Source organism: Rhyacophila brunnea, unplaced genomic scaffold (genome assembly GCF_057557595.1).
Source record: "Rhyacophila brunnea isolate RB1 unplaced genomic scaffold, BYU_Rbru_1.0 scaffold_7, whole genome shotgun sequence".
In the NCBI taxonomy this organism is placed as follows: Eukaryota; Metazoa; Arthropoda; class Insecta; order Trichoptera; family Rhyacophilidae; genus Rhyacophila; species Rhyacophila brunnea.
This window is the reverse complement of record NW_028233339.1, coordinates 12,391,274-12,418,994: the sequence shown is the minus strand read 5'-3', so window position 1 is coordinate 12,418,994 and position 27,721 is coordinate 12,391,274. Positions and strand designations below refer to the sequence as shown.

The following is a 27,721-nucleotide window of genomic DNA, read 5'->3' as shown; positions in this document are numbered from 1 at the left end:
TAATGACTTTTGCTTGTTAAGATTTTATCGAAAGTCATTTAGTGAAAAACAAATAATTCGGATTTAAGCAAAATTTTACTAACTAATGTACCGTGGTGAGTTTTGCATCTAAAAGAACATAATTTTACGCTTCGGGTGACATACTCAACTCAAAACTGCCATTTTCAGGGTTGGTGACTTTTGCCTGAACGGTGACGATATATTCATTAGAGAAGTTTGAATAAGCCATTTCCAATCAAAAATACATTGTCGGTTAAGAGATTTATTTAACACGACATGTAGAAATTTTAACACAACAAATTTTATAACAATTAGAGGAAAACTATGACTTGATTTTATATTACTTGCAAATAAAGTATTGAAGGGGACCAACACTTCCCTTATTATTCCTTCTTTTAGACTAAAATCGTAAATAAGCAAATTTTGACTTATTAATTCAAATATTAAGTGATCATTTTGACTAGTGAAGTTTGTGTTCACCATTTTGAATTAAAATACCCTAAATACACATGCATGGATTTACTGACTACGTATTATCGTGGCCATAACAAGAAAATGCATGTGTAAACACGTATTATTGTGCAAGCTGCAAGATTGCATGCATGGATCAAAAAAGTTCAAAAGCTTCTGAATTTTCATGTGACAGTTGGGATTTGTGCGATATCTGCTCCTGCGCAGTAGAACGATAGCGGCGAACCTGCCGAAAAAAAAGAACTACACTGCGCAGGGCATTTTGATGTCACAACCTGTCAAATAGCACCCATACAATGACAACATGTGTCTCGTTTACGCTTGTAGAATGAGATTGGAGAGACAGTCAGCACTGTCACGTGTAAACAGTTATTATCACGTTAGTTTAAAATACAGTATTGGTAATCCATGCACGTATACAGGCGCTATTAGACTAATATTCCAAGAGCAGAAGTGTTGCAATGTGTCATGCGACAAGATCACACATCTCAAACTGATTCATTTTAAAATACATTGGACCGCTACGGGATGAGACCTGTCATATGCCTCTTGTCGCCTTTCAATGTGTCTATAGTCTATCGCTGAATTCAAACAGCCTAGCTTTAACAAAATCAGCTGGGATTTGATTTAAAAAAAAAAGTATAAACAAGATTCATTTTGTGTGTTTACTGTTTAAATAAATTTGAGAGGTACTAAGAGATAAAATAATTGAAGAAGAATGCATACAATATAAAGTTTGTACTTTCTCAATTATTATATACATCCATTTATCATTAACATTCAAGGCGACTTCGAATAAAAATTAAAGTGAAAACTGCAAATAAACCAAAATATATATATATCACAATATTATACAACATACATATTTGTATATTTAGTAAAAATAAAATAGATTAGAAAATTATGCAATAGGATGACAGTTCTTGTTACAATACTAGGGATGTGTCTCACGTATTCACGTAAAAAAGTGTCTTTCAATTCAATACCAATACAAGGTACAGTAAATCCTCGTTAATAAGAACACAATAAGATCGAAATTTTCATGAAAAAATAATCCCTCATACATTATTTTCATATAAAACCATAGGTACTTTTAATTCGAATTTCGTAATATGAAATGATTTCAGAGTCCTGACATAAAAATATTCAATTAATCGTAATAAAGTACACTATTTCATGAGCCTGACATTGAAAATTGTGACAGACTTTTTTAACATCATTAATTGCTTATTTTACGAAGGTAATAAAAATAATCCTCAGTGGCACAACTGCTCCACTCAAAGTTTCAGGGTTAATTGTTGATTGTTTATTGGATTTTCACATAGTTTTACTAGAGAACCAATGCCAAATGATTGCGTTGACAAATTGGAAAAATAAAAAATATTTAGTATTTTTTTATAATTCTAGTTTAACACATACATGGTGGTAAATACCTACCCACATTACTTGGTAACTTCAATTAATGGATTAATGACGCATGGCATTTCCACAGATTTTAATTTGAAAGAATTGTATCAGAAATTTGTTAGGCACATCTATCTATGATCGTAAACGAAATTAGGTAGTGAAAATCAAATTTTTTCTCTCGAAATTTTAGTATTTTCCCCCCATACATTTCGTCATTCGAATTTTTTTTTTGCTTTTCGGTCCTGTGGAATTCGTATTAACGAGGTATTACTATATAATACTTTAATGCCTTCGTCTCTTGCATTTTTTTTGTGGTGATCTAAAGAAAAAGGTCACATAGACAAAATCATTTGATATTGATACTTGACTAAACGATATTTTTTACTGTTACCCAATTATAGAATCACATACTTGAGGTAAAATATGTTTGTAATAATTATCGTCAGTGTTCTGGCAGAAGACACTAATTCGAAAATATTACATATTGAATTAGTTATACCAAAATGTTCCTTATTTCAAACTTTGCTGTCTGGAAACCATCTTAATAAATAAACAGTCTTTATTTTAAAGTCATCCTTTTTACGATTACTTAATAAACTCACACAATAGACCATTTCAAACATTTTAACAACTTCAAAGTCAAATTACTCAAAACTAGTATTCTCCAGTTAGTGTGTTCTGCCAGAACAGAGACGTTATGCACTATCAATAAAAAGTAGTATTTTCTACTATAGCGTCCGGCTTTGTGTAGTTTACTACAACTAACAGTTTTATTTATTGTCAATTAAGTATTTAGTAAGTAGGTATAGGTATGGCTAATATTAGACATAATAGCTCAGAATAATAACATTAAGCAAATAAGCAGTCCACTGAAATAAAAATTTTGCGTAACCTAATAATATATTTGGGATACTGATTAATTTTGAACAAAAAGTATGGCATGTCTGATTTAGACAATATTATTATTTTCTAATAATAAATATGCAGTCAAAAAAGTATATTATTATTATATACTTTTGAGGTAGTGATACATTTTTTGACCGTTACTTCGATATCGATATGACCCAGCTGCGTATAGACTGAATTCAAAGATCGGTTGAGATATTCGCTTTTTTGAGAAATTTTCCAGTAAACCTCGCTGGCGAAGAAAGGTAATTCGAAAAATGTTCTTTATTCTATTAACAGACAACGTGAGATTTCTATTTCCAAAAAACAGTCCACATACGCACATCCGGTGCAATAACGTCATAAGTGCAAAACACACTTTTTTCAGAAGCATTTAAAGATTGTGAACTTGATAGTCACATGGTTTCATGATTTGACATATGAGACCTTTGACGGAAACTATAAGAACTACACTTATGACATTTTTGATTTTTTAGCACTTGTCACGTTGTTGCACTGGATGTGCGAATTAATATGGTCGTAACCTAGCAAAAAAAAAATGTAAAAATTTCACCTTACTATCCTATAACTTATAAAAAAATATTTAAAAATTAAATGACTCGCAGAAACAGATAACTTAAAATGATACAAATAAATGCCGATACGTTCAATTATATTTTGCTTATATTTATTGAAATAAAAGGTTTATTGGCTAATTAAAATGTGCATATTGGTCCAATTTAAATATACAATATGATAGAAAAAAGAACTAACCAATTACACTTGAAACACAAAAAAATACTGACTGTGTATTGAATTGTGGAAATAGACACATCTATCGAAATCAAACAGAGCAATCTTACAATCGCGCAACTGCACAACCTATGCTAGGTATCAATTATACGAATCGAGTCGTTTGTAAAATATTCTGGTACAATACTCTTATATTGCGGAATATAAAATCTAAAGAGATTATGAGATGCATTTAAAAGAAGCCACTTTTGCCACGAGAGGATATGTGCAGCCAGGCAGCGGTGATTCCCCCCACCCATCCGGAGCCGGTGGAAGCGGTCTCCGAGATGCCAGCTCGTCGGCAGACAGTCCCGCCGGTGCTCACCGCCCATGCTCCTCTTTCTCCGACAGACACGTGACGGAAACCACCGGTGCCATCTGAAATCGCAAAGTGTTAATATCATTTCGACGTTCTGGTTTTTTCTTATCTAAAAAAATATTTTTTAAACTTTGTGTGAATCGCGGTTTGAACAATTCAAATCTAAATGTGTTGTTCATACTTATGGTAGATTATAATTCCAAGTAGCAAAAAATTATGCCGACAGATGAACATATAGCAGTGTTTACTGTGGCAATGCTACAAGTGATCTACGCGCTGCAGGTCTGACATAGTAAGAGGTACTGGACTGGTACTCGCCCGATGTTTCGATGGTGAAGTGTGATGAGAGAGAAAGTAGTTGTACCAAAACTACATATATTTTAATTTGAAAGATTTGATTAGATTTTCCCTCATAAAACATAAATAGGGTAAAAATTTGATAAATTAGATACTTAAATGAATTATATTAAATTCCACAAACTGGTTATTCAGTCGATAGCTATTTCAGTTGACATCAAAAAATCAACTTTATTTAATCAATAATTCATTACAATCTAACATTTTTGATACCAAAACAAGACTGCATAATCTTACCACCACTAAAATACCGTTGTAAGTGTTATGGATATAGTAGAATTTGTTTTTTTAATAGTGTCCGCAAAAAAACACTTTGGAAGTACAGTATATTAGTAGTTTTCGCATATCGTTCAATCTAGTGATATACTAGTAGTTAATATACCAAAACCTATTAAAACAACTAAAACAATGTCCTTATGAAATACTGACGTTACTAAGAAATAGTAAAATATTCCCATTTCCTTATGTTTTAAAGAATAGTGAGAAATGCAATTAAAAAGAGATCATGTTTTTCTACAGAAATAAACATCAATTTACAAAATATTTCAAAGATTTGAAACATCAAATGGCTCTCATCCAAAATGTACATTTATTGACTTAGTACAGTATTTTACTGGAGTTCGAATTGTGTATTTTGCTTCTTCTGTAAAACTGGCACAATATGTGTACGTAATTACTATTTCCAAGATAAGCTAGATATAGATTGATACAGAGTGGACGTACTTTAACAGATGACTCCGTTTGATGGTTGGTTGTCAAACATGTGCTCAACTGATCTGGCCCATGATTAAAACACACATATTGATTGCAAAATAACATGGTGTTGTGAATTTAACCGAACCGTATGATTCTAATCAGAAGAAGAGTATTTCAATCTGATACTTAATTGGCACAACGACTATGGTAAAACACTGATTACCTGGGGCGTCATTTCCCAGGATCAGCCAATGCGACCCTTCAGGCATGGCGGGGACAATATCTTTACGGACGATGATCTTTCCATGAGTGTCAACCGCCCAAACATCTTGACTGCCCACAGACAGCTGCTTCAAGCTGCCCATCCCCGGCATGGCTTCCACCACGTGCCATAGTGTCCCTGTAATAAATAAAGTCATGGTACTAACAATACTTTGTTAGATGACAATCTGATTGGATGATGTAATACGTCTCCTTATTTCAGTTAATGCAATTATGTATTTAAGTATGTAGTACCCATAAAGGTAGTTTTGGTACATTCTATTCCAGACAATAACTCATAATATGCTAAAACCATCAGAACATTCAATATTGAAAACTGAAAGCCTTGTGTTAATTACTTGTCATTTGTTCAAGTTCAGCTCCTTCCAAACTACAAAAAACAAAAATATGTGAGATCACGTGATTCAAAAATGTGTAAATTTAGAGAAAATAAAAAACTTTCTATCACACGCGAAGTTGACGGTGGTTTTGATACATTTTTTGCAACATTGCACACTTTTTACCTACAGTGCAGGCTTACCATAAACTCGCATATGTTTACATGACATGAGAATGTTATAGATTCAATGCATTCACATCTTTAACTGTCAACTTATTTTTCATTTTTATAGGTTACCTATAGGATTGTCGACGGTAACTCCCATCCGCCAATAGGACTCTCCTTTCCGACCGACCGCCCATACTCCAGCGCCTCCCACGCTGATACCGACTAAGGGTTGTGTGCATGTCACGTGTTCCCAAGAGGCGCCCTATATTAAAGTTTATATTATTAAGTTATATAATGTAATATTTTTTGATACCTTTTGCAAAATCAAATGGTAGATAAACCCCGGATTCATATTTAATAAAAATTTCATGGATAATTATTAAATTATTAAGTTATTATTAAATGTTATTTTGGATCTGAGTCCCTTTATTGAGTGTCAATCATATAATTTTGTTGTTTGATGGTAGGTATTGTCATTTCCCTCCATTTTCGAAAGTGAAAAGCACGCTGTCACTTTGCTTCGTTGTATGGATTTTCGTCTGGATTCAGGACTTGGAGGTGGACAAATAACACACCGTAATTGTGGTGGAAACAGCAAGGTATATTTACGTTAATATATTCTAAATGATTACATTTTTATACAAATTCTTTTCAATTTAATTTTGGCGGATAGCGAGGTTAACACTGCTTACTGCGTTGCTGTCAAAAATGCTTTTCCCGCGCTAAAACAAACGGCCACTTACGAGCGGAACAAATGCGGCGTTGCCGTTCGTATTTTTTTTTAACGGCATTCAGACAATGTTGCCGGTCAGATATTTAACATTATTTAATTATTTTCGCAATCAACCCATACTATTTGTTGGTTTGATACCGACTTGGGTCTCTCCAGATACACAGAGACATCCCCAAATGGGGACCATTCGGGGGTGTGACAGTATGTAGTGGTGATAGTAAAATATACTGTCAATCAAAATGGAATAAAAATTAGCACAATCAATGCTGACTCATTGCGAATGGTTACGTCATGATTTTGACTTTTTGTATAAGGTAAATTACCATTTTCGTTCCTGACCTATTATTTCAATGTGGGCGTTGACAGAATAGATAGAAACAAACCTAGGCCAACCATAATACAGGTAATGCTTATGAATAATACTCACTCCTGGTGTTTCCTTTGTAACACCTGTTCGGAACAATGCATCTCCCGAAGCGGCAATCGCCCACACTGCGATTGGAACATTGGACTCATCGGTTGTATCTTGGGACTAAATTAAAATATTACATTAATCATTTAGCAAAATACAGATACACCATGCCCTGTTGGAGCTAGCCGCTAGCCAGGGGTAGTCAACCTGGTCACTACCGCCCACTAGTGGGCGTTCCAGCTTTCATGGTGGGCAGTAGGGATTTTAAAAAGATTTTCATTATCATTATTTTCTTTATAATTCACCATTACTGTGGAACCGGTGGGTGGTTGGAAAATTTTACTACTAACAGAGATACAAAAGTGGGCGGTAGGTATAAAAAGGTTTACTAGATACCCCTGCGCTAGACAATCACTGCTAGAACAATAACATTACATTCACAAACAATTATTCTTTGTTTACGCATGTATGTATGTATGCACATTTTCAGCTTAACATAGGGACATAAATTCTATTCTATAAAATAAAGTATTTAGGTCGCTTTAATTTGGTTGTTCAAAATTGTTCAAAATTCATACTGTATTAATATATTTCTGTGAGATATAACAGGTTACATATCCTATAAATAGATATTTAGAATAGAAGATATTTTATGAATGTGAAATGATATCTCCCATCTTGCCTTTAGATCATGGGTGGCCAACCCGCGGCCCGCTGGGTGTCAACTTGTGGCCCGTGGAGCAGTGAGAAAATAAAAATAATATCAAATGCTACCGTAGATGTGCTAATTTCGCAAATTGAGATTCGATATTGGTTCAAGATTTTAAAAAGCACCGTGTGCTTTTTGCTGCATTTGTTACGCCATTCTCTGTAGACGTGAATTTATTACCAGGAAATTTACAAATGGAACATTGTGAACTTTGTTGCGATGAACAGTTAAAGAAGAAATTCCATCAGGTTGGTTTGGAAGAGTTTTACAGAACATATTTGGACAAGGAGAAATATCCTGCATTTTACAAACATGCTCTAATGATGACTTCGCTATTTGGAAACACTTCCACGTGTGAACAGCTTTTTAGTCGGATGAAGCATATCAAATCCCAAGTGAGAACACGATTCACTGATGTGCATTTGGAAAACTGTTTGCGTGTAGGAACATCACTCGATATCGATATTGATGCACTTAGTTCTGCCACACAAAATCAAACTTCTCACTAAAATTTATTATTTTGTTTATTTTTTATTATTTAAAAAAAAAGTCTAATCTAATAAATATGTTTGATTCTAAGTTTCGCAGGTCCGTACATGTTGGAAAAGGGACGCTTACTAACTTTTTTCTTTCTTTCTAAATTCCCCGTACCTACGCCGACCAGCAAAAAGGACTCTCGTGATTGGCCAAATTTGATCGCATGATCTTTGATTCGGCGAATCACGAGCCTGACCCTGGCGCCGGCGCGCGAGGATTTCACCGTTGCGCAATGCGCGGCAAAATTTATTATATTTGAATACTTATATTTAGTCTTAAAATAATCTCTTTCATCCATCATCATTTACACTTTTTAAATTAAATTTAATTTATCTTAATTACACCTCCGCCCAATATGTGATTTTCACACACCGGACGAAGGCCTTTACTTACGAATAAAAAATACTTACGTGGTTGAGCAAGGAATCAGATTAGATGTTTTATGAAGCCGTTTCTAGAGGTCAGGGTTACGTTTCGACTTATAGCTACTAAATGATTATTTTACACCGGGAGAAGCCCGCCTGTAACAGGGGTGTATCAAAACATTACCCTCAGAAGAGAAAAAAAAAATGTTATACAATAAAATAAAATACACAACACCTATGTCTATATCTCTGGGGAGCGCATTGATTAGTCTCACACCTTTCGCTAAAAGTGCTTGATGATCCTGACATGAGGAAACAGTTCTGATCCAGAATAGGTTATGGCTGCAGCCACATAGTTAACTGATGGGCGCATATAATTTCAAATTCTTCAGGATGTCAAGATTGAAAACTATCCCTCGTGAGAGCGAACAAAAATGTGTTAAGAGCAGTAGTGACCTATAAACTTCGAGAGAGTGAAAAGTGATCATGCCTTGAAGATAGGCAGTCGGAAAATAATCGTTTGAAGACGAACACTAACCCATAGGGAGAGATCTAAGATCTTGGTGTTGCCTAACTCGTGCCATGGTCCTGACGTGTTTAACTGAGCACGGCGGAACCAGCGCCTTCTTCTGACGCAATCAGTGAACAGCTTCCGGCCGTGGTACGTTGAAGGGAAGTCAGTGGCATACTGCCATCCGTCGCGGTCGACTCCTCCGGGAGCATGAAAATCGACGATCCAATCTGACACCTTAAATAATACATTTATACTATTGAGTACGAGCCAGTATTTAGCTGTAGATGAAAAATTGATCATGGGTTCCCACAAAGTAGTGTCTAATTCATATTGAAAGAATTAAAGTAGTCTTATATCGAGCGCTTAGTGTGAGGCCTCAGTGCCAGCGTTCGGCGCAGCGTTGAGCGTTTTGCGCAACTCAAACGTATAACTGTATAACCAAAAAAAGACATTGTCTACGAACATTTTCACACACGGTTATACGTTTGAGTTGCGCAAAACGCTGCCACTCAGGACGTACACTTAAGGCCCAACTACAAAAATGTGTGTTTTGAATTAAGTCTGGTTTCGGTGACGAATCATACATCGTCGGTGTTTTGTAAAAAGGACGATTCAACCATTTTGGCGAAATCGAGATTTTAATGAAAAAGCAATGTGTACCTCACTAGCTTAGTTGTGTGAAAACGGCGAATTTCTATATCCACAGGAAAAGTACTTAAAAACGATAATCGTAAGGGCGAATATCCACTTTGTGTTATGAATAAAAAGTGAATGTGACATATTAGGCCTTTTAAAATATTATATTATAATGCCTATTATAAGGACTGTATTCTTTCTAAGCTTTATCATAAACTTGTTAGACATTAATAATCATCCACAGGCAATTAATAAATAAATGTCAAAAGTTAAATAACATTTTGGTTAATTCGCGCTTTTTACAAAACACGGACGATATATTGGTGACCCAAAGCTCTATCTCATACATATATCCATTTACAAAACAAAAACAATATTATTAAGGAATCACTAACCTAAGAGTTGTTATGTTGAAAATTTGTGTGTATTGTGATAAATTTGATAAATATGAAGGATTCAATGATGTATGATTCATCAATGGAGACTTATGGCTTCATAAGTGGACACATTACCAATAGTCTAGTTTACCTATGGTAAATATGTATTCAACTTACAAAGGTTATTATATTTTTAAGATCAATAAATTTAATGTGTGAATTTATAGTATTAAACGCTTATCTTGTCAGTTGTATATTTACTACAGGTAAGGTTGTCTGCCGATGATGAACCACAAACGCAGTGTAAGCTGTAAATGTAGGGGCCAATCGGCGAGGTATGCACACATGGGGGGATACCTCGCCGACTGGCCTCTACATAATATGATCTATGGCGGTAGGGCCGAGCTGGGGGTTACTCGCGGCTTTCATGGTTCATTGTCGACGGGCAGCTTAAGATATACATAATGCCTGAAGCGCGAAAAGCGAAACCCAGATCGATTAAGCGGATGTTCATTAATCTGGATTTACATCTTTGAAGACTGCACAATTGTTGCAAGTATGTAGCATCCAATAAAGTTGTTTGTATGAAGTTTACTATAATTTTTAGATTTTAGGTCTCATCTAAGTACATATTATTATAAATAAATTTGTATTAATAATTGCAGTAGTGCAGCAATTTAAATGGTAATATTAATTGTGTTAACATAGTTTCTAGTACACAATTAGAAATAAGATAATTGAGTCGTAGACTCGCAAAATCCGCTTTGGAAATTTTGCGAAATCTGCTTAGGATATTTTTAAACTACCTTTTCATAAATTGCATGAGGTTTCATCGGAAATTGAAGTATTTTTTGTGACAATTAATCAGTGTAATGAATTTACCCAATGCCAGTGCCTATTCAATAGTTTAGTCAGTTCTCGAGTTCTCTTGTGCTTTCCTGTTGAATCACTCCACATGTAGCGGTCAGTCGGCAGGCCAGAGCCCGTGTACCCTGACAAAGGATTCCATCTTTGGTTTTCATATACAAAATAATTTTGCGTATCAGTCATCGGGTTTATCCCGTCTTTGTGCTTGTCCAATACTAAAACAAATTAAACGTATTCATTTTGCAATATTCAATTATTTATCATAAACTCTATCCACACATGCGCAAGTACGGTTCAGTCATAGAGAGATAAAATAATAGACGGGTTCATACTTGAAATCAAGCTCTCAATTGATAATATTCAGTTTATTTTTAATTATAATTATATATTTAATTAATAGTTGAGTGGTATTTTTTTTAGATGCCGATACATTTTATACTTTTTGATTTTACAACATATCTTTTCTGTTATAAATCATATAAAAAGGGACATAATTCCGAAATTAGGATCACGAAATCGAGTAAGATAGTCAATCCTAATTGCTATACAATAAGTAAATTTAAAATCAAAGAATTTGAATTCTAGATAATTCACGGATTCTGTATGTATTAGGAATTTTGAAGCCAGTTCGATTTTCGAATTAAACCATTATAAGTGAGGGATGTATTAGTAATGAATCCATTATTTCCTTCTTCTATTGGCAACCCCAAAAATGAAATGGCGGCTCGTATTCTGGTTTTAAGTCGGTTAGTTGTTTACATAACCTACATTTATGTATTTTTAAGTGTTTTATGTGAATTTTTATCTTAAAAATACTGGTCAATGTATCGCTTTTGACTGCCTGCATAAAATTGACGAGATTAGTATCTTTCCATATGTATTTATCAAGGAACTGAAATACATAATGGGTAAGGCGATAGCAGGTAACCGACTCGAGTAAGGAAGAATCCGGGTTAAACTTACACATGTGTTAAGAATACGTTTAACGTCTAATACCGAAAACTGCTCTCGGTTTATGCATTTACGCTCATTTAATGTTGGTGTATTACACACACTATTGCACGTGCATAATGCGTGCTTCATTTTCATAGGACACTCACACATTCAAAACGTGCATCAAGATGCGGCGTATTGAATATAGCCTATCGGTATTCTATTTATTATCTGTTCTGTGGTATTTATAGTTAAATTTTATATTGAAATATCTGCTTAATAACGCAATATGTGAGATACGTGAAATGTGATATTGAAATTGAATTTAATTATTTACACATATGATTATTTGAGTGAATCTGAAATTATAATGGAATGTCAAAGTAGAAGTGTCAAGTGCTCTTGTAAGCTAAATTAATCGATAGACCAGAAATCCTTTTTTTGCTTCAGCTTCATACGTCTCTACACTGTTTAACAAAATATTTTGTCCACGTGTTAAAACTAGGAACTAACAACACCCTCCTGTTTAGTTAATCGCAATCGTTTTCAAATGAGGAATGCCCATAAATTTATCATTTCATTTTACGCTTCCCTGGTGTAAAGATCTATAAATTTACGTAATTTGATGCTTTTTATAATAAATATATCGTCACCGTTTTAGCAAAACCATCTATGTGTCACTTTTATCAAAAATGACTTTTAAATACCAAGTCATTCCTTATTTTTTTCTCTATAGGCCAGTAAAATGATCTATGTGTTGGGTAAACTCGCTCCGAAGTTATTTCAAAAAATAGAAAACAGCTATGTGTAAGGTTCAAAAACCACGGTTCACAAAAACAACTATGTGTATATTATAGTAACATATAGATGGTATTTTGATATCGAGAGTGTAATGTTTTTTTACAGTTTGGCTACACATAGTTTGTTTCTATGTTATATGCTATGCATTATGGTCTTGCACGACGGTTTGAAAGATGCTTTCTCAAAAAGAGAGACAGGAAATATTCAATAATTTCTGGAAGATGCCTACATGGTCAATAGGGTATAGGCGAGAATTAATTTAAAAGATGGATAAACAACTACAAACGTCTCGATGACAGTGACCAATTGAAAGCAACAATGACAGGTAATAAGAATCTGACTGAAGATAAATAATTGGTAGTGCAACCAAAAATCAAAACGGAGAGATTTGTGGAAAAATGTTACATTATGGTTTGATCTAATTCCAAAGTTCCCAGCCTTTATTGCAGAGAAAATACCTCCAGGATGTATGTGGAATCGTGTTTCCGATCCAAAATACAAATGCATGATGAATATAAAAAATGGTCTCTGGAAAATGGTCATAAAGCAGCAGAATATACTCAAATATATTTACCACCAAAAAATCAGTATCCACCAACCACGTAAAGATCAGTGTGCCATCACTGCCATCTGCTGTAGTTATAAAATGAAGAATGTTTCAGAAATGGAATACAATAGCCACATTATTAAAAAAAAAAAAAAGATGCTAGAAGACCAAAAATGAAATGAAGGAGAGTACCAGAAGTATTACTGGACGGTTAGTAATCACAATGGATCTCCAAAGTGTGCTGCTATGTCCAAAACACAGGCACAAATGTATTATAAACATAAGCTGCAACTACACAATTTCACCATATACATTCTTCATAATGTATCTTCTAATGAATTTGTCTCATCTCATCGAAAGCAGGACAATACAATGAATTAATTCTAATATCGGATGGGTGTGGATATCAAAACCGAAATAAATTATTCGCTACTGCTCTAAGTTATATCTTTAGAGAGAAAAAACATCGAGATTCAACAGCTTTTTCTGGAAAAAGGCCACACCATGATAGAGGCCGATAGTGCACATGCCACCTAAGAAAAGTATTTTAAGCCTCCAATATATTCACCATCTGATTATATAGCACGTATGCGGCTAGCAAGACCAAAACAACCTTATAAAATTAATGTCATTGATTTTTAATTTTTAAGAATTGTGGATAAGATTAAATCTGGATTAAGTTCAATCAGACCAGGAAAACGAATCGGAGATCCTGTTGTATATGATATTAAAATGTTACAGTATCTACCAGATGGAACAATCTTTTACAAACTCAACTTTATCAGTGCAACCGTTTGACTGCCTTTGTAATATATATAATGAATCATTGCCAATATCGCAGTCGAAATACATACATCTTCAGGAATTAAAAAGTGTAATAGAGAAAGATCACCACTATTTCTACGATAACCTAACATTTAAACCTGCTAATAGAAAGTAAACGAACTTATAAATATAATATCATCTCACTATTGCATTAATAATTAATAAAATGATATTGCAATTTATCACTAACGCACTATGTATATTTCAACTATTATTTATGTAACAGTTTTTCATGAATTTATTATTATTCACATTTTGATGAATAAATTAAACTATGTGTATTTACAAAACGGTCAAAACAACTTATGTGACATCACAAACTGTATTTTTATTATTTTTGTATTAAAAATAAAAGATTTTTGTAAACAAAATAATAATCTTAGACCATTTTCTGATTATAATAAAGCATTCTTCATAATTTTAATGTTTAAATGTAACATTATTTTTTTATTCAGTTTTATCCTTCTCCTGCACAATTTGAGAAAGTGCACATAGATGGTTTTGCTAAAACGGTGACGAATGTCCAAAATGATAATATTAAAATGTTTATTGCGAAGAAGAAAAAGAGTCGTACCTAAAAGGAGAGCCGATACATTATTTAAACACGCCATGACAGGTATATCACCGAGAAGTCTTCTATATGCGACTACAGCGACTTCCGGTTATCGACAACATCTTGTTGTCAGACAGCAGAAGCGGGTTTTTTCAATATTTTGGTAAAGATAGTATTTTTATACACAATTACTGACCTTTAGGGCAAGGTCCTCCCCAACCGCCAGTATAAAGCCAGGGGGTGTGATCGTGAGCGATTCCCCACACAATACCTTTACTAGATGACTCAACCCTCCGCAAATGTCCACCCATGCAACGCCAAACCATATCATCATTACTGATTATTACCTGGAATAAATAACATAAGAATATAAAATATATAACATCTACTTGTATTCATTTGTAAAAACATCATAATATGAATACTTCACGGAAAAACTAACTAAAAACTAACTCAAAAATGTTAACTTCATGAGACCAAAAAATTCATAGAAAAACGTTATTGCGTAAATAAAACACTACAATGTTATTGTCTATGCTTTATTTAAGAAACTATGTGATAAAAGACATTTTAAATAGTATGTCTTTATAACAGGATAGTTGATTGATTAACTTTATTAGACAGGTTAATCGCGGGGGATTCGTTTTGGACAGGGTAACGAAATTTCACGATAAACAGGGGATTTAAAAACAAAACAATATATAATATCGTCACTGTTCATACCAAAATGTTCCTTATTTCAAACTTTACCGTCTGGAAACCTTCTTAATAAATAAACAGTCTTTATTTTAAAGTCATCCTTTTTAAGATTACTTAATAAACTCACATGATAGACCATTTCAAACATTTTAACAACTTCAAAGTCAAATTACTCAAAAATAGTATTCTCCAGTTAGTGTGTTCTGCCAGAACAGCGACGATATGACAATGTCTTTTTAGTAATTTTGTTCGGCGTTGCAAAAAAGAATTTACATTGTTTACCCCACTCGGCCTGTCTACACTTATTATGTATAATATGTCGATTACTGTCAAATAATTTGGTCGTACGCGCATGATTCCACTCATTATGACGATTTCTGACATGTGGCACATGTCTAAATAAATGGGAAATAGAAAAATATTATTAAAAATTGTTCGCGATATGGTGAATTTGCACTTGCCGGGATCGCGATGAAGGGTTACCTGTATACATTATATTGCTGTAATACTATAATGATATACATACATTTTTTGATTTATAAACAATACGGAAGAGTCTCAGTGGTCCGCTGATTTTTAGACTAGCCACAGTTTCAGGCTCAATCCGGTGCTTATAGAACGTGAAGTGTACTCCATTTGTCCAAATGTCATATCCTTTCTCCTTTGCCACAATCTAAAAACATAATTAAATATTGAAAGCAATATCGAAGATGTTGAAGAATCTCTGCACAGGTGGAGCCTAATAACATGAAAAACCTTGACGACTCGCACACTCACACTGACTATTGTGAGGAAATCGTCAATGACTGATACATAACACAAAGCATTGAGAAAAATCTTCTCTTCTAGACAGAGCCCAAATATATGAAAGTGAAGCTGAAAAAGTGGATGGAAGAGTTAAATTAGCTGCAAGTCATTTCGTATTGTCGATTACTTTGTAGGAAGTTATACACCGTTAAAACTAGAAACTAGAATACTTTTTTTTAAACTGATTTTTTCTAGTGGGTATATATGCATGACATGTTTTCGAATTATGTGTGTTCAATATATAGGATATTACATTCTCAAATCTTGTGAATTATTTGTTGAATAAAAGAAATAGTTTATTAGAAAATTTAGATGAACAATCACAAAAAAACAGTACTCAATTTCTATATGCAGTGTAACTATATGACAGCAGCTGTCAGTTTTATATGAATGTTTCCATGCCGCCTGTGGTGCCACCCATTTATTGTTATGTACTCGTTATTAGTATGTACTTATTTATCCGAAAGTCAGCTAATTAGTGCATTAGCAGACTTATTTAAAGCATCATTGTCAGCTGGGGTCGATCCCCCACCGAATGAAGACCTTCACTCTTCTCAGTCACTAGTTCTTCGCATGCTACTTTGTCTAATCAGCAGGTTTTATGGTAGCCCTGTGGTCATTTAATGTCCATTTCATCTACTCGTTGACCTCCATCACATCACATACTCTTGTCTGTCTCCCTATCCATTGATTTCTTTTGTGGTTTTTTCGAGTTACGCCCAACATCCACGTTTCCATGCCATATTGTACTACTCGTATTTTTTGGATTTTTCTCACACGGTCCATTTTTTACACGCATATGTGAGCACTGGTAGCACACATCGGTTAAACACTTTGTGCTTGAGACAGAATGGGAGGTCACTTTTGAAGATAGTATTCAAGCGCCCAATTAAGGTTGTTTAAAAATGTACTACTATAATTCGTCGGTGTTTTGTAAAAAGGGCGAATCAACCATTTTGGCGAAATCGAGATTTTAATGAAAATACAATATGTACCCCACTAGCTTTGTTGTGTAAAAACGACGAATTTTTATCTCCACAGGAAAGTACTTAAAAACGATAATCGACTAAAATTAAATTAATTAAAATTACGAAATAAAAAGCAAATGTGACATAATAGGCCTTTTGAAATATTATATAATAATACCTATTATAATGACAGTATTATTTCTAAGCTTTATTATAAACTTGTTAGATATTTATAATCATCTACAGGTAAAAAACAAATAAATGTCAAAAGTTAAAAGTCCTCCTCCTGTAAAGTAGCATTTTGGTTAATTCGCCCTTTTTACAAAACACCGACGATATAAAGAGTAGGTAATGAATAAAATGAATAATGAAAAAATACCTTTATGCTAAAATCTTGCCCTGGAACGAGGTTCATTGATGAATCTCTCTCCTCTTCACCCCAGTCTCCTTCTTTCATTGTATTCCGAACTACAATCCCTTCCTTAAACCTAACAACAAAAATTATATTTTTAATTACCGGCATTGAATGAAAACCATTAGTATGAATATTCTGTATGATATTAATAAATTCACCTGGGATTGAAGTGTAAAGCGACATCTCTGATGTCCTTTTCTGTTTTGTGTTTAATTTTGATTCGCGGGTGCCCTTGAAGGTTGATTGAAAATCGTTCAACGACATCGTAGAGACAACCGGATATTTCAAGTTCCGTCCCAACAGGAAAGCTGTTATGAAGAGTTGCCAAGAAATCAACGTTAGTTGTATCCTTACCGAACACATCCATTTCCTGTTAAAAAAATACGCATTAAAGAGATATCAATAATAATCACTGCAGAATAATGCATGATACCATTACTTATTGTAAAAACAAAATACCTGAATATATAAATTATCTTGTTTTTCTACTTTCCATGACTGCGGATCCCAGACTAAAACATCTCCGGCGGCAGTGGCGCCCCACAAGGCTTCTGAGCTTGGACGTCCAGATACATCATGGACTTGACAGATTACTAAAATAATCATACTTGTAGTGATTAATTATAACACAAATATATGAGAACGAAATTATATTATAAAATCACAAAACAAAATCCTGATAGCTGTCAGTGATGTGATTTTCACCATCAATAAAACAGCTTGTTAATATATAACAATCGCGAAGGGTGGACGTATGCTGTTAAGATCCAACATAAATAGTACACACTAAACTTTGTGAGTCATACATAATTGTTTTCATTGAACAAGAATACAATTTGCAGATGGTGCTGTTAGTGCATAGTAAACTTTTTCAGTCAAACGTATTTCGCGAGTGGAGAACTACAAGGTTTTAAGTGTTTGTCCTTGGTGAAACAAAAGTAACAATGAGGCAGCTTAGAATACATCTTCATTGTTGGGTTATTCACAAAGATGAGAACTTAGAATCTTCTAGTATTAGGCTCGCGATTTGTTTTCATTGAACTAAGACTACAGTGCGTAGATCATCTCTTTCTGATAGAAAGCTCACGACGAACTGTGCTATGGTGAAATGTTTTACGTACAATTTACATGTAACCAAAAATAAGTACATACATCTGCTGTTGCACATAAAACATTCTCTTGTATTTACAAACTTTATATTAGTAATGTAAAAATTATGAATAGATGTAAGTATATATGTTACGCCGAATGTGCGAAATTGACTATTACATGAAATGGGCCAAATTTTGGCTAATTCATGTAATAGTCAAGCTCGTTGGCTTATTCATGAATTAGATAAATTATCTGCCGAGTGCGTGAATTCGCCAGGGTATGATATTCTTAAACTGTCAACATGACAGTAGAAAAAGTAAATTTAATACGGAAGGTTTTATTAGTTATAATTGGACATAATATTATATTATTATTATTAGGTTAGGTTGGGTTAGGTTAGGTTAGGTTTTGTAATTCTGAATTCATCTGAATGTCCATTTTGAGGTTAGCTAACAAGTATCAACAAACTATCACAAACATACAATCGACCATTGCACGATTGATACCCAAGCACGAATCAAATCGCGAAAATACCTTTTAATAAAATTCTTCCGTTATCATATTATAGTTCTAGATTTTTTTGCGCATAGTAAATGGATATGAACGTCATTGTAGCTATTGATTGGTATATTTTTATATTATAATCAATGACATTTGACACATTTGGTTAGTTTGATTAGTTGCAAAAAATACCACCGGAGCGTGACTATCTATTTTGACCATAGATAATATACATACATCTTGACCAATGCATGAGCATTTGACACATTTAGTTTAGTTGCAAAAAACACCACCGTAGCGCTACTATCTAATTTGTCCAATGCATGAATTAGGCAGAAAAATTACGGTCGAATTCACGCACTCGGCAGATATTTTGTCTAATGCATGAATAAGGCAACGGGCTTGCATTTTTCATGACTTAAATTTTGCCCATTTCATGTAATAGTCCATTTCGCACATTCGGCGTAACATAATATATACATAATTACAGTATTTCAACCTCATTCTCGCAAACCTTCAAACAAGTGATAAAGGATATTGGCATGGGGCAAGCAGCAGACATAGAGCCAGTGATAAACTTCACACTTAAATACAATTAAATACATCATGTTACGAAAAGTGAGCTAGGTTATATAATAGCATTCATTATACATATTAGTATCTTAATACAATATATTCTACAAACCATCAACTAAAAGCGATAACCACTCTTCTTGGTCCGTGTCGGATGCAAATTGAATTTTGAGAGGACTCTTGAACCGTCTAGGAGCATATATGGCAATACGTGGACATCCGGCTTCCGAACAACTGACGACACAGGTTATTTCACTGAGAATCATATTATGCTGAAATAAAAAGAAATAAAATATATAAAAAAAGTCACTTCAAAGGACATTAAATTTATACATAATTATTATTACAGTAGTGGAAGGAACATTAAAAAATTTATAGGACGATTGTGGTATTTAATGTTTGTGCTGTCAGCAATTCTCAAAGGCGCCGTGACATTCTTGATTCAAAACCTTGATTACGGCTCCCACATCCTGAAGCGGCCCCCAGGCCAGGATGTTTGGCGGGCCCCTTACCTATCGCCAAGGTTAAGGACAGTTTGATGTTCTATAGTAGAGTTCCCTAAAATGGTATTCCGTGGAACCCCATGGTTCTGCGAGGTATAATTAAAGGTATTCCGTGTACTTTTAGTGATCTTTTCTATTTTTCAATAAACTATAACTATTCACTTGAATTATTGAGTTGTTGGCACTCGACATTATATTATAAAGCACTGACCGCAAGCCCCTTTTATGGTATCTAATATGCGACCATTCGCTATATTGGATAAATAGCCATTTTATTAGTTAGGAAACACATTATAAAAAAATTCTACACTTGAATAATATATAATGAATTACAGTACACTCTCAGTAATCCGCCGCTCGATTATCCGACAACTACTATAATCCGCCGTTATTTTTACTAGTTGAAAGCACAAAATCAAGCTCTATAATTCGCCGGTATTCGATTGTCAAATTCAGTAATCCGCCGCGTACAAGTATACAACGCAGATGAGACGGGTTTATTTTGGAAACTTCTCCTTCGTAAAACGTACGTTCATCGCGAAGAAAGTAATGTACCAGGGAGGAAAGTGCCCAAAGACCGCATCACAATTTTGCAAATTTGTGGTGTCTGTTTATCTCATTTAACTGGTTGAACCCCCACGCCAGGCTCGCCCTAAGCCCAGGCCCCCAGGCTAGAGCCCTGTCAGCCCCCACCTTATGGGGGTCATGGCCTTGATGCACGATTACAATGATAAATTTGTATGTTTCGGTGGCTGTTTTCGCTACGGTGACCATTTGTTAGAGGACAGTCCTTTATTTTAAAAACAGAAAAGTAATGCCCAAAAAAAATAATCTTGAAAACCAATGGCTTAGGGGCCATCTATATATGACGTCACGCTCTATGGGGGGGAGGGGGTCTGATATAATGTGACGTCACAAAGTAAACAAAAAATATAAAAGGATCTGAAAATACAATATCTTTGATCTGGGAATTTCAATAATGTCATTTAAATTACTTTAAGTAAACAGTTTCAGAAAAATATTATATAATTGGAAGTACCCACTTAATAATACAATGGTGTTTTGACTTAATAAATAAGTAATAAAAAAATCATATAAACCTTTGTTGTGGCTCCATCAGGATTCAATATAGTTAAAGTCCCTCCACTGGATCCAGAATGGCATTCGAGTGCGAGAAGACAGTCTTCTGCTTCCTTTCCTGATCCGCCGAAGCATCGAGCTTCCGCACTGCGCACCCAACTTTTTGTATCAATGGCTTTTTCATATGATGATACTTCAATATCGGATCCCTGCAGCCGTCCCTTGAGGTCGTCGAGTATTTGAAGACGCCACGCTTGAGTTAGCTCTACTTGAGGCACGCTATGGTTATCAGCAAACCTGACAAAACAAAATTGCGGTCAATTTATGATTTTTTTTTCTTCAAATAATTCACAACATTTGAAAATGTAATGTACTTTATTGAACAACCTCAGATATACACTTACAAGAAAATATCTTTGAAAATAATACCATTCCCGGCGGGACTCGAACCCGCATCTATTGGATTCGCGCCAATGTGCTTTATTAATTGAGCCACCTGTGTCCTACCTAATTACAACGAAATTAGCTAGTATACATATATCTGAAGCGCTCTACGAATTGTGTTAATTTTGGCAATAGGCTTTTGTGGTTTTATTAATGTTATAAAACATTGTTTTTTTCCTTCGCAGTCTTTTAGAATTACTGTAGTTAGGTACTTTAGTTAATAAAAGATTAAAAAAAATGTTTTCTCTTTAAAAAATACCAAATGTTTGAAGTATGACTAATCATTAATTCGGCTGTCCTGTAAAGTTGACATTTTGGACCAAAATTTACTCAACTATGAATTATTTTATTTTTTAATAATTATAAGCAAAATATTGCACTATTTGTCTGATCAGCTATGAGCCGAATACTGATAAACGTTGTTTTAATGGTAGTGAATTCTGAATTTACTATCCAGCTTATTACATGTTATTCTAACTCACACCTTTGTCATCAAGTGCTTCCGAAAACTTTTTCTGTTACACTCACATGCCAGTTTTATTCAGGCCTCGGTCATAATATATTTTTCTGAATAAATAAATAAACATAATATTGAATTCACTCTCCTCTAACATTATTTTTATGCTATTTGCTATTAAAATAAAATAATATTACATTGGATTAGGTTGATGAAAACGTATGCGATTCATCTGTGTCTCATATAGCACATGATAATTGTAATTTAATTACTGTATTGGACCAAAACTCATCTTTGCCATACAGCAGTTATAATCGATTCAGAAGTGCCCATGATAAATTAATAAAAAATCAAATTTTAATATATTTTTTGAATTATTTACCAACTCAACATTCACAAAATTTATTTATTTATTGATATATAATTTTACTCATAAATAATACTTACATAAATATAGCCTCAAACCGTGATACACAATCTTTACAATGAAAAATAAATTTACACTCCAATATAAATAAAGTTTTATGAATATAAATTAACAGTGTAGAATGTTAGTCTCCAGAAATTTGTATATAAACATATATATTTATAATTAACTATTTTTTTTTATTCAAACGAATAATTCACAAGATTTAAGAATATATCATTCTGATTATTGAACATTATATAATTTAGAAAAACACTTTCTGAGAGAGTATATTATAACCAATAGAAAAAATCTTTTTTGAAAAAAGTAAGCCACCCGGCCGGGAATCGAACCCTGCATCTCCTACGGGTAAACGCCCCAATCGGCGCATTTTATCCAATATGCTACGGTATGACATACTAATAGCGCCAAAAGAAGTATAACTTCAAAAATATTTGTATGTAAAGATAATATTATTATTCAATGATAATAACAAAATTTCAATACATAATAACATTACATAATATTGGTAATAGGTCATACCAGTGTGGTAATTGTGTTGGATCCAAGGTGCATCCTCCGGCTTCCACTAGTGTCCAAACCGCGTCACATTCATCCCAATACAAAGCTGCATGATCGCTTTCATCATCACCAAACATCCCCGAATCCGTGTCAAAAACACTACTGTCGGTTTCAGGGTGCGCCTCCATCCCAACCTACAAATTAAAATCACGCCTCTTATTCAGGAATTGTCGTAAAATTATAGAAATAATACAATCTATGTTTGCATTCATCACAACGTAATAAATTCAATTCACTCACGACAGATCCGACACTGCGAACTGGACTCCAAGCTCGAGGGTTTTTGAGAGTTGTTTCAAAACATTTTCCCGTAACATCTATCATTCTGTCCCCCGCCTCTGAACCCTGCTGACTGTTTGACTTTATACTGCAAGTGTCTTCCGAATCTGACCTGTATATTGCCCAAAATACCATGCTGGTGAGAAAACTGATGACAACTGATACATATTATATTTCTACGACCACACAAAAACATTTACTGGTGAAGAGATGATTTGCAAGTTTGATGAAGAAGAGCCAATATTCTCTTATAAAAAATGCAAATTTATTTTATAAAATTGATTTCATCTAAGATTCATACGCATGCCACACGCCACCGCTGATGTAAGTATATAATTCTCGTAAAATATAATTCATATTAAGTACTATATTATCTGGTTTTATGAACAAACAGCAATTCAAGATAACAGAGACGGTTGATAAGAGAAATATATTTACGTTGGTGGAGTGGCAGAAATGAGATGCGGAGGTCTGAGCGGAAGAGTTCGAGGCGCCGGAGCTGATCTGGATGATTCTTCCCACGATCCTGGTGGGAGGGCAGCCTCATGAGCGCTCAACGGACGATTCTATAAGTTTAATAATACTATTTGCACAGTTTGAACAATATAAATTATCAGGGATATAAGGAACTCAATATATTCAGGGATGTGGGTCAATAAGAAATAGGAAAAGTACAGTATTCTGCATGGCATTATCCAAGAAAACAGAGGACTATACTGCATATTGTAACTTATGATCTTCCATGATTGGTACGAGTGCAGCTCCATTAAAATGTTTGAAGTAGCGGATGACAGCAAGGATTGCCGTGATGGTAGCCGACTTCCAATAGAGGATGGCACAAAAAGAAGAAGATATCCTATATAAAAGATAACATTTGATATTTTCATTAAATATATCAATCGTTTGATAGAAAAATCATTACTTACTAAAGAATTGAGACTTCGATGGCGTCCTCTTGGAGATCCTTTGATCAGGCTAGCATTGCTGGATGCTCGGCTCAAATGCAGAGGAGCCTGTACCAGTCTCCAATTTTTCCCGCTCAACTCTGCCGGGTTGACTCCACTACGCCAATAAACACATCTGTCCAAAGCGCCCACACCGAACACTTGATCATTGGCTGCGACCGATATGTGAGCCATATTTCCGCCTATTTCCAACCAGCCCTTTCCCATTGCGAGAGTTTCACTCGTGCCGGATCCGGCACCGCTGATCCCTTTCCGGAACCACACGCGTCCATCGGTGCTTATGCTCCAAACTGCATCACAGCCGACCGTTATCACGCAGAGTTTTGTCTCATCGGGGGCTTTCACTTCCAACCAGGAATCTCCGGTGGGGCAATCGCGAGTCACGCCCTTGCGAACGAGGGCGCGGCCGGTCCACAACAAGACCCATACCAACCCCGTGGAGCCGACTGAGATCTGCTTTACTTCGCAACCGGGAGGCACGGCAATATTTGTCCAACGTAAGCCTTCTGGTGCAGTCGTGCAAGCTCCACTGCGGAACATCACCTGTGGTCAAAAAAATGATTATAACTGACAAGAAAATTGTCTGTTACCCGCCCTGTATTTATAGCAACTTAACATTCATGATAATATTTTTAATAAACTTCCCAATGAACAAAGAAAAAATTATTATGGCAAACAAAAAGAATATCACTATATTATACAAAGACTGATCAATATATTGTCATAACATGCTTATTTTATATAGTAATTCCAAGTAACATGCAAATATTCGTTGTATTATATTATGTATTCGGCTTAATTCAAAAGAATTAATTGAAATAAAATACAATAATTATAATTATATAAGTAGGACTATTTCCACTTAGTATAATAACAATCAGGATCAGTTTCATCCGGTTCAAAAGGACATTGTTAACTGGTACAGAATATACAATAATAGATATTTATACTAACAAATAATTTTAAAAGGCAAAATTATTTATTGAAGATGTGAAGATTAATTTTTCACAGGCTGCAGTGGCCTATAGCATCGTGGGTCTGACAAGTACACATATTGTTTTTCAAATTATGTATGAGTCATTGTATGAACCTAATAGGTTGAGCAAGTGGCTGATATCCATTTCTCGTAAAAACAAAATCTGTTAATACAAACCTCTACTCTGTGGAGGCCCATATGATCTTATTAGGATCGGACATAGTCGAAAGAAGCAGTGGGTAAAAGTGTTGAAAATTAATGATATATTATGCTAGGCGAGACATACATTTTATTATTTTAAATTTAATAGTTACATATCAGCTACTCCAATCACTCTCCACCAGTGGCGAAGGGTGGAGGTAGGCTGTTAAGATTCGCTACAAATAGTGCACACTAAACTTTTTTAGTCATATGTATTTGTTTTTATTGAACTAAGACTACAATTTACAGATGGTGTTAGTTGGTTTTTAAAAATCAATTAAACCATGCCTAAACGAAACCATAATAGTTTTGGTCTAATTTGGGCAATACGACAAAATTGTACACACTTTTTCATTCATAGTTATTTGTTTTTGTTGGATTAAAAATACATATTACACATATTGTTGGTTAATTTTTCTAAATTCATTTAGCCCTGCCTAAACCAAACTATAATAAATAAAAAATAGTTCTATTTATAAAATATTCAAAGTGATGTATGATTTAATTGCATAATTTTAGATATTTTATAGATAGACATGTATTTTTTGACTATTATCTATTATGGCTTGGTTTCTCAGGGTTTAATTGAATTTTAAAAACTAACCAACACTATCTGTAAATTGTAGTCTTATTTCAATGAAAACAAATATGTATGTCTGAAAAAGTTTAATGTGCACTGTTTATGGCGGATCTTAACAGCCTACCTCCACCCTTCGCCACTGCTCTCCACTCTGCATTACGTACATATGTATTTGCAGGATAGAATTAAGTATATAGGAAATTAGAATTATGTCATATATTCAATGAAAAATTTGGTAATGAAGTACTTGTTATTTTGGGCAACAACAAATGCCATTTTGGGCCGCGGTTTGTACATCACTGTCTTAGGATCAAGCATGATGTATTTCATGTATTAATCTTGCAAAACACATCATGTATAAGTAATGAGCTCTTGAAAATTTCATTTGAGTCACTGACATATTAATGCAAGATTTAAAAGAAATATCAGCTTATGCACGGCATAACTTAAAATAAATGAAGTTTAAAAACTGGAGAATGTCATAAAAGAAAAAGAAAAATAAGCATTTTGGGCGTGTGCCAGATAAAAGTGTCAGAAAATGTGTGCCAATTCCGTGTAATGATCACATGAAGTACATCAGAGGAAAAAGCATGACACACACATGTTGTTCAAAATAACTGCAAACTCTAGTCACGGGGATAACCAATAACAAAGACATGATAGTTGATATAAAATGAATGAAGTATTTTTAATCTCACCCGGCCGTGAGCAGTGATGGCCCATACTGAGAGGCTGCCGGGTAATCCATTTGGCACTTGATGGCCTCCGATTGAAACATCAATGAATGGCTCCTGTGTAGGATCTTTATGCAGAGGTGCAATAGCACACCAAGAATTGAGAGCACTATATTTGCGATACCTCATCCACTTCCTTCTTCTCACGCAGGACTTCCATTGCTTCGTCGGGCCGTACTGTGCGGGAAAATCAACAGCATACGACCAACCGTCGTGATCTAAAGGCTGCCCGTCCAACGATAGCTCCAGTTGCCAATCTCCCTCCCATTGCCAAGCCATTGATGGCAATCGTATCCTATCGATGGATCTATCTCGACTGCCATCCTTAGTGGAGAAATGATATCTATCGGTTGGTAAGAGACGACCGCTGAAACCTTCCAGTGGTAACCATCGCTCATTCTCGTAAGCTTCTTCTTTTACGCGTATGGGTATCTCTAGTCCGTGAACATGTACATATATTTGCCTGTCTCCACCCACTGCCCATAAAAAGTGAGGGATGGCTGACAATTGCTTGAATTCTAAGCCTAAATACATAAATTCTCGCCATAGCGAGCCGGCTGTATTAAGTACATATACTCTGCCTTCATTATTAATCGCAAATAACAATGAGCTGGGCATTTTGGCATTAAATTATTGTATATTTTACACTCGGATAAACATTTTTCAAAAAATAAGAACAAATTGACAGCTGTCAGTAGTGTTTTATTCTGTTGGTATTGAATTTATTATTCTCAGTGCCTGACTGCCTGCGCAATAAAAAAATAAATAATATGCTATACAACAATGTCGTATGTAGCCATGTAGGTATGTTATTATAGCGAGAATATATAGGTAGGTATTTATTTTGGATGAAGAATTAATATTCATTTTTAAATTTCGTGTTCATGATAATTTCCATTCAACAAAGTATTATATTATTTCAAAACCAAAGAGATTTATCCAATCTGGTTGTTC

The 27,721-nt window shown here is 34.5% G+C and overlaps 1 protein-coding gene across 1 annotated transcript; it reads right to left on the bottom strand.

The window, feature by feature from the left end:
- Positions 1–2,115: 2,115 nt before the first annotated feature.
- Positions 2,116–27,485, bottom strand: Pex23 (tectonin beta-propeller repeat-containing peroxin 23). The gene is made up of 18 exons (XM_085957526.1): positions 26,732–27,485; positions 24,238–24,819; positions 23,750–23,877; positions 23,273–23,423; positions 22,994–23,166; positions 21,164–21,440; positions 19,673–19,832; positions 17,854–17,987; positions 17,553–17,764; positions 17,359–17,467; positions 15,731–15,877; positions 14,702–14,852; positions 10,862–11,061; positions 8,991–9,200; positions 6,857–6,961; positions 5,826–5,958; positions 5,151–5,327; positions 2,116–3,933 (listed from the first exon to the last, which is right to left on the bottom strand). Exons 1-18 carry the CDS (start codon positions 27,383–27,385, stop codon positions 3,749–3,751), a joined length of 3,888 nt encoding a protein of 1,295 aa, XP_085813652.1. The 5' UTR covers positions 27,386–27,485; the 3' UTR covers positions 2,116–3,748.
- Positions 27,486–27,721: the final 236 nt, after the last annotated feature.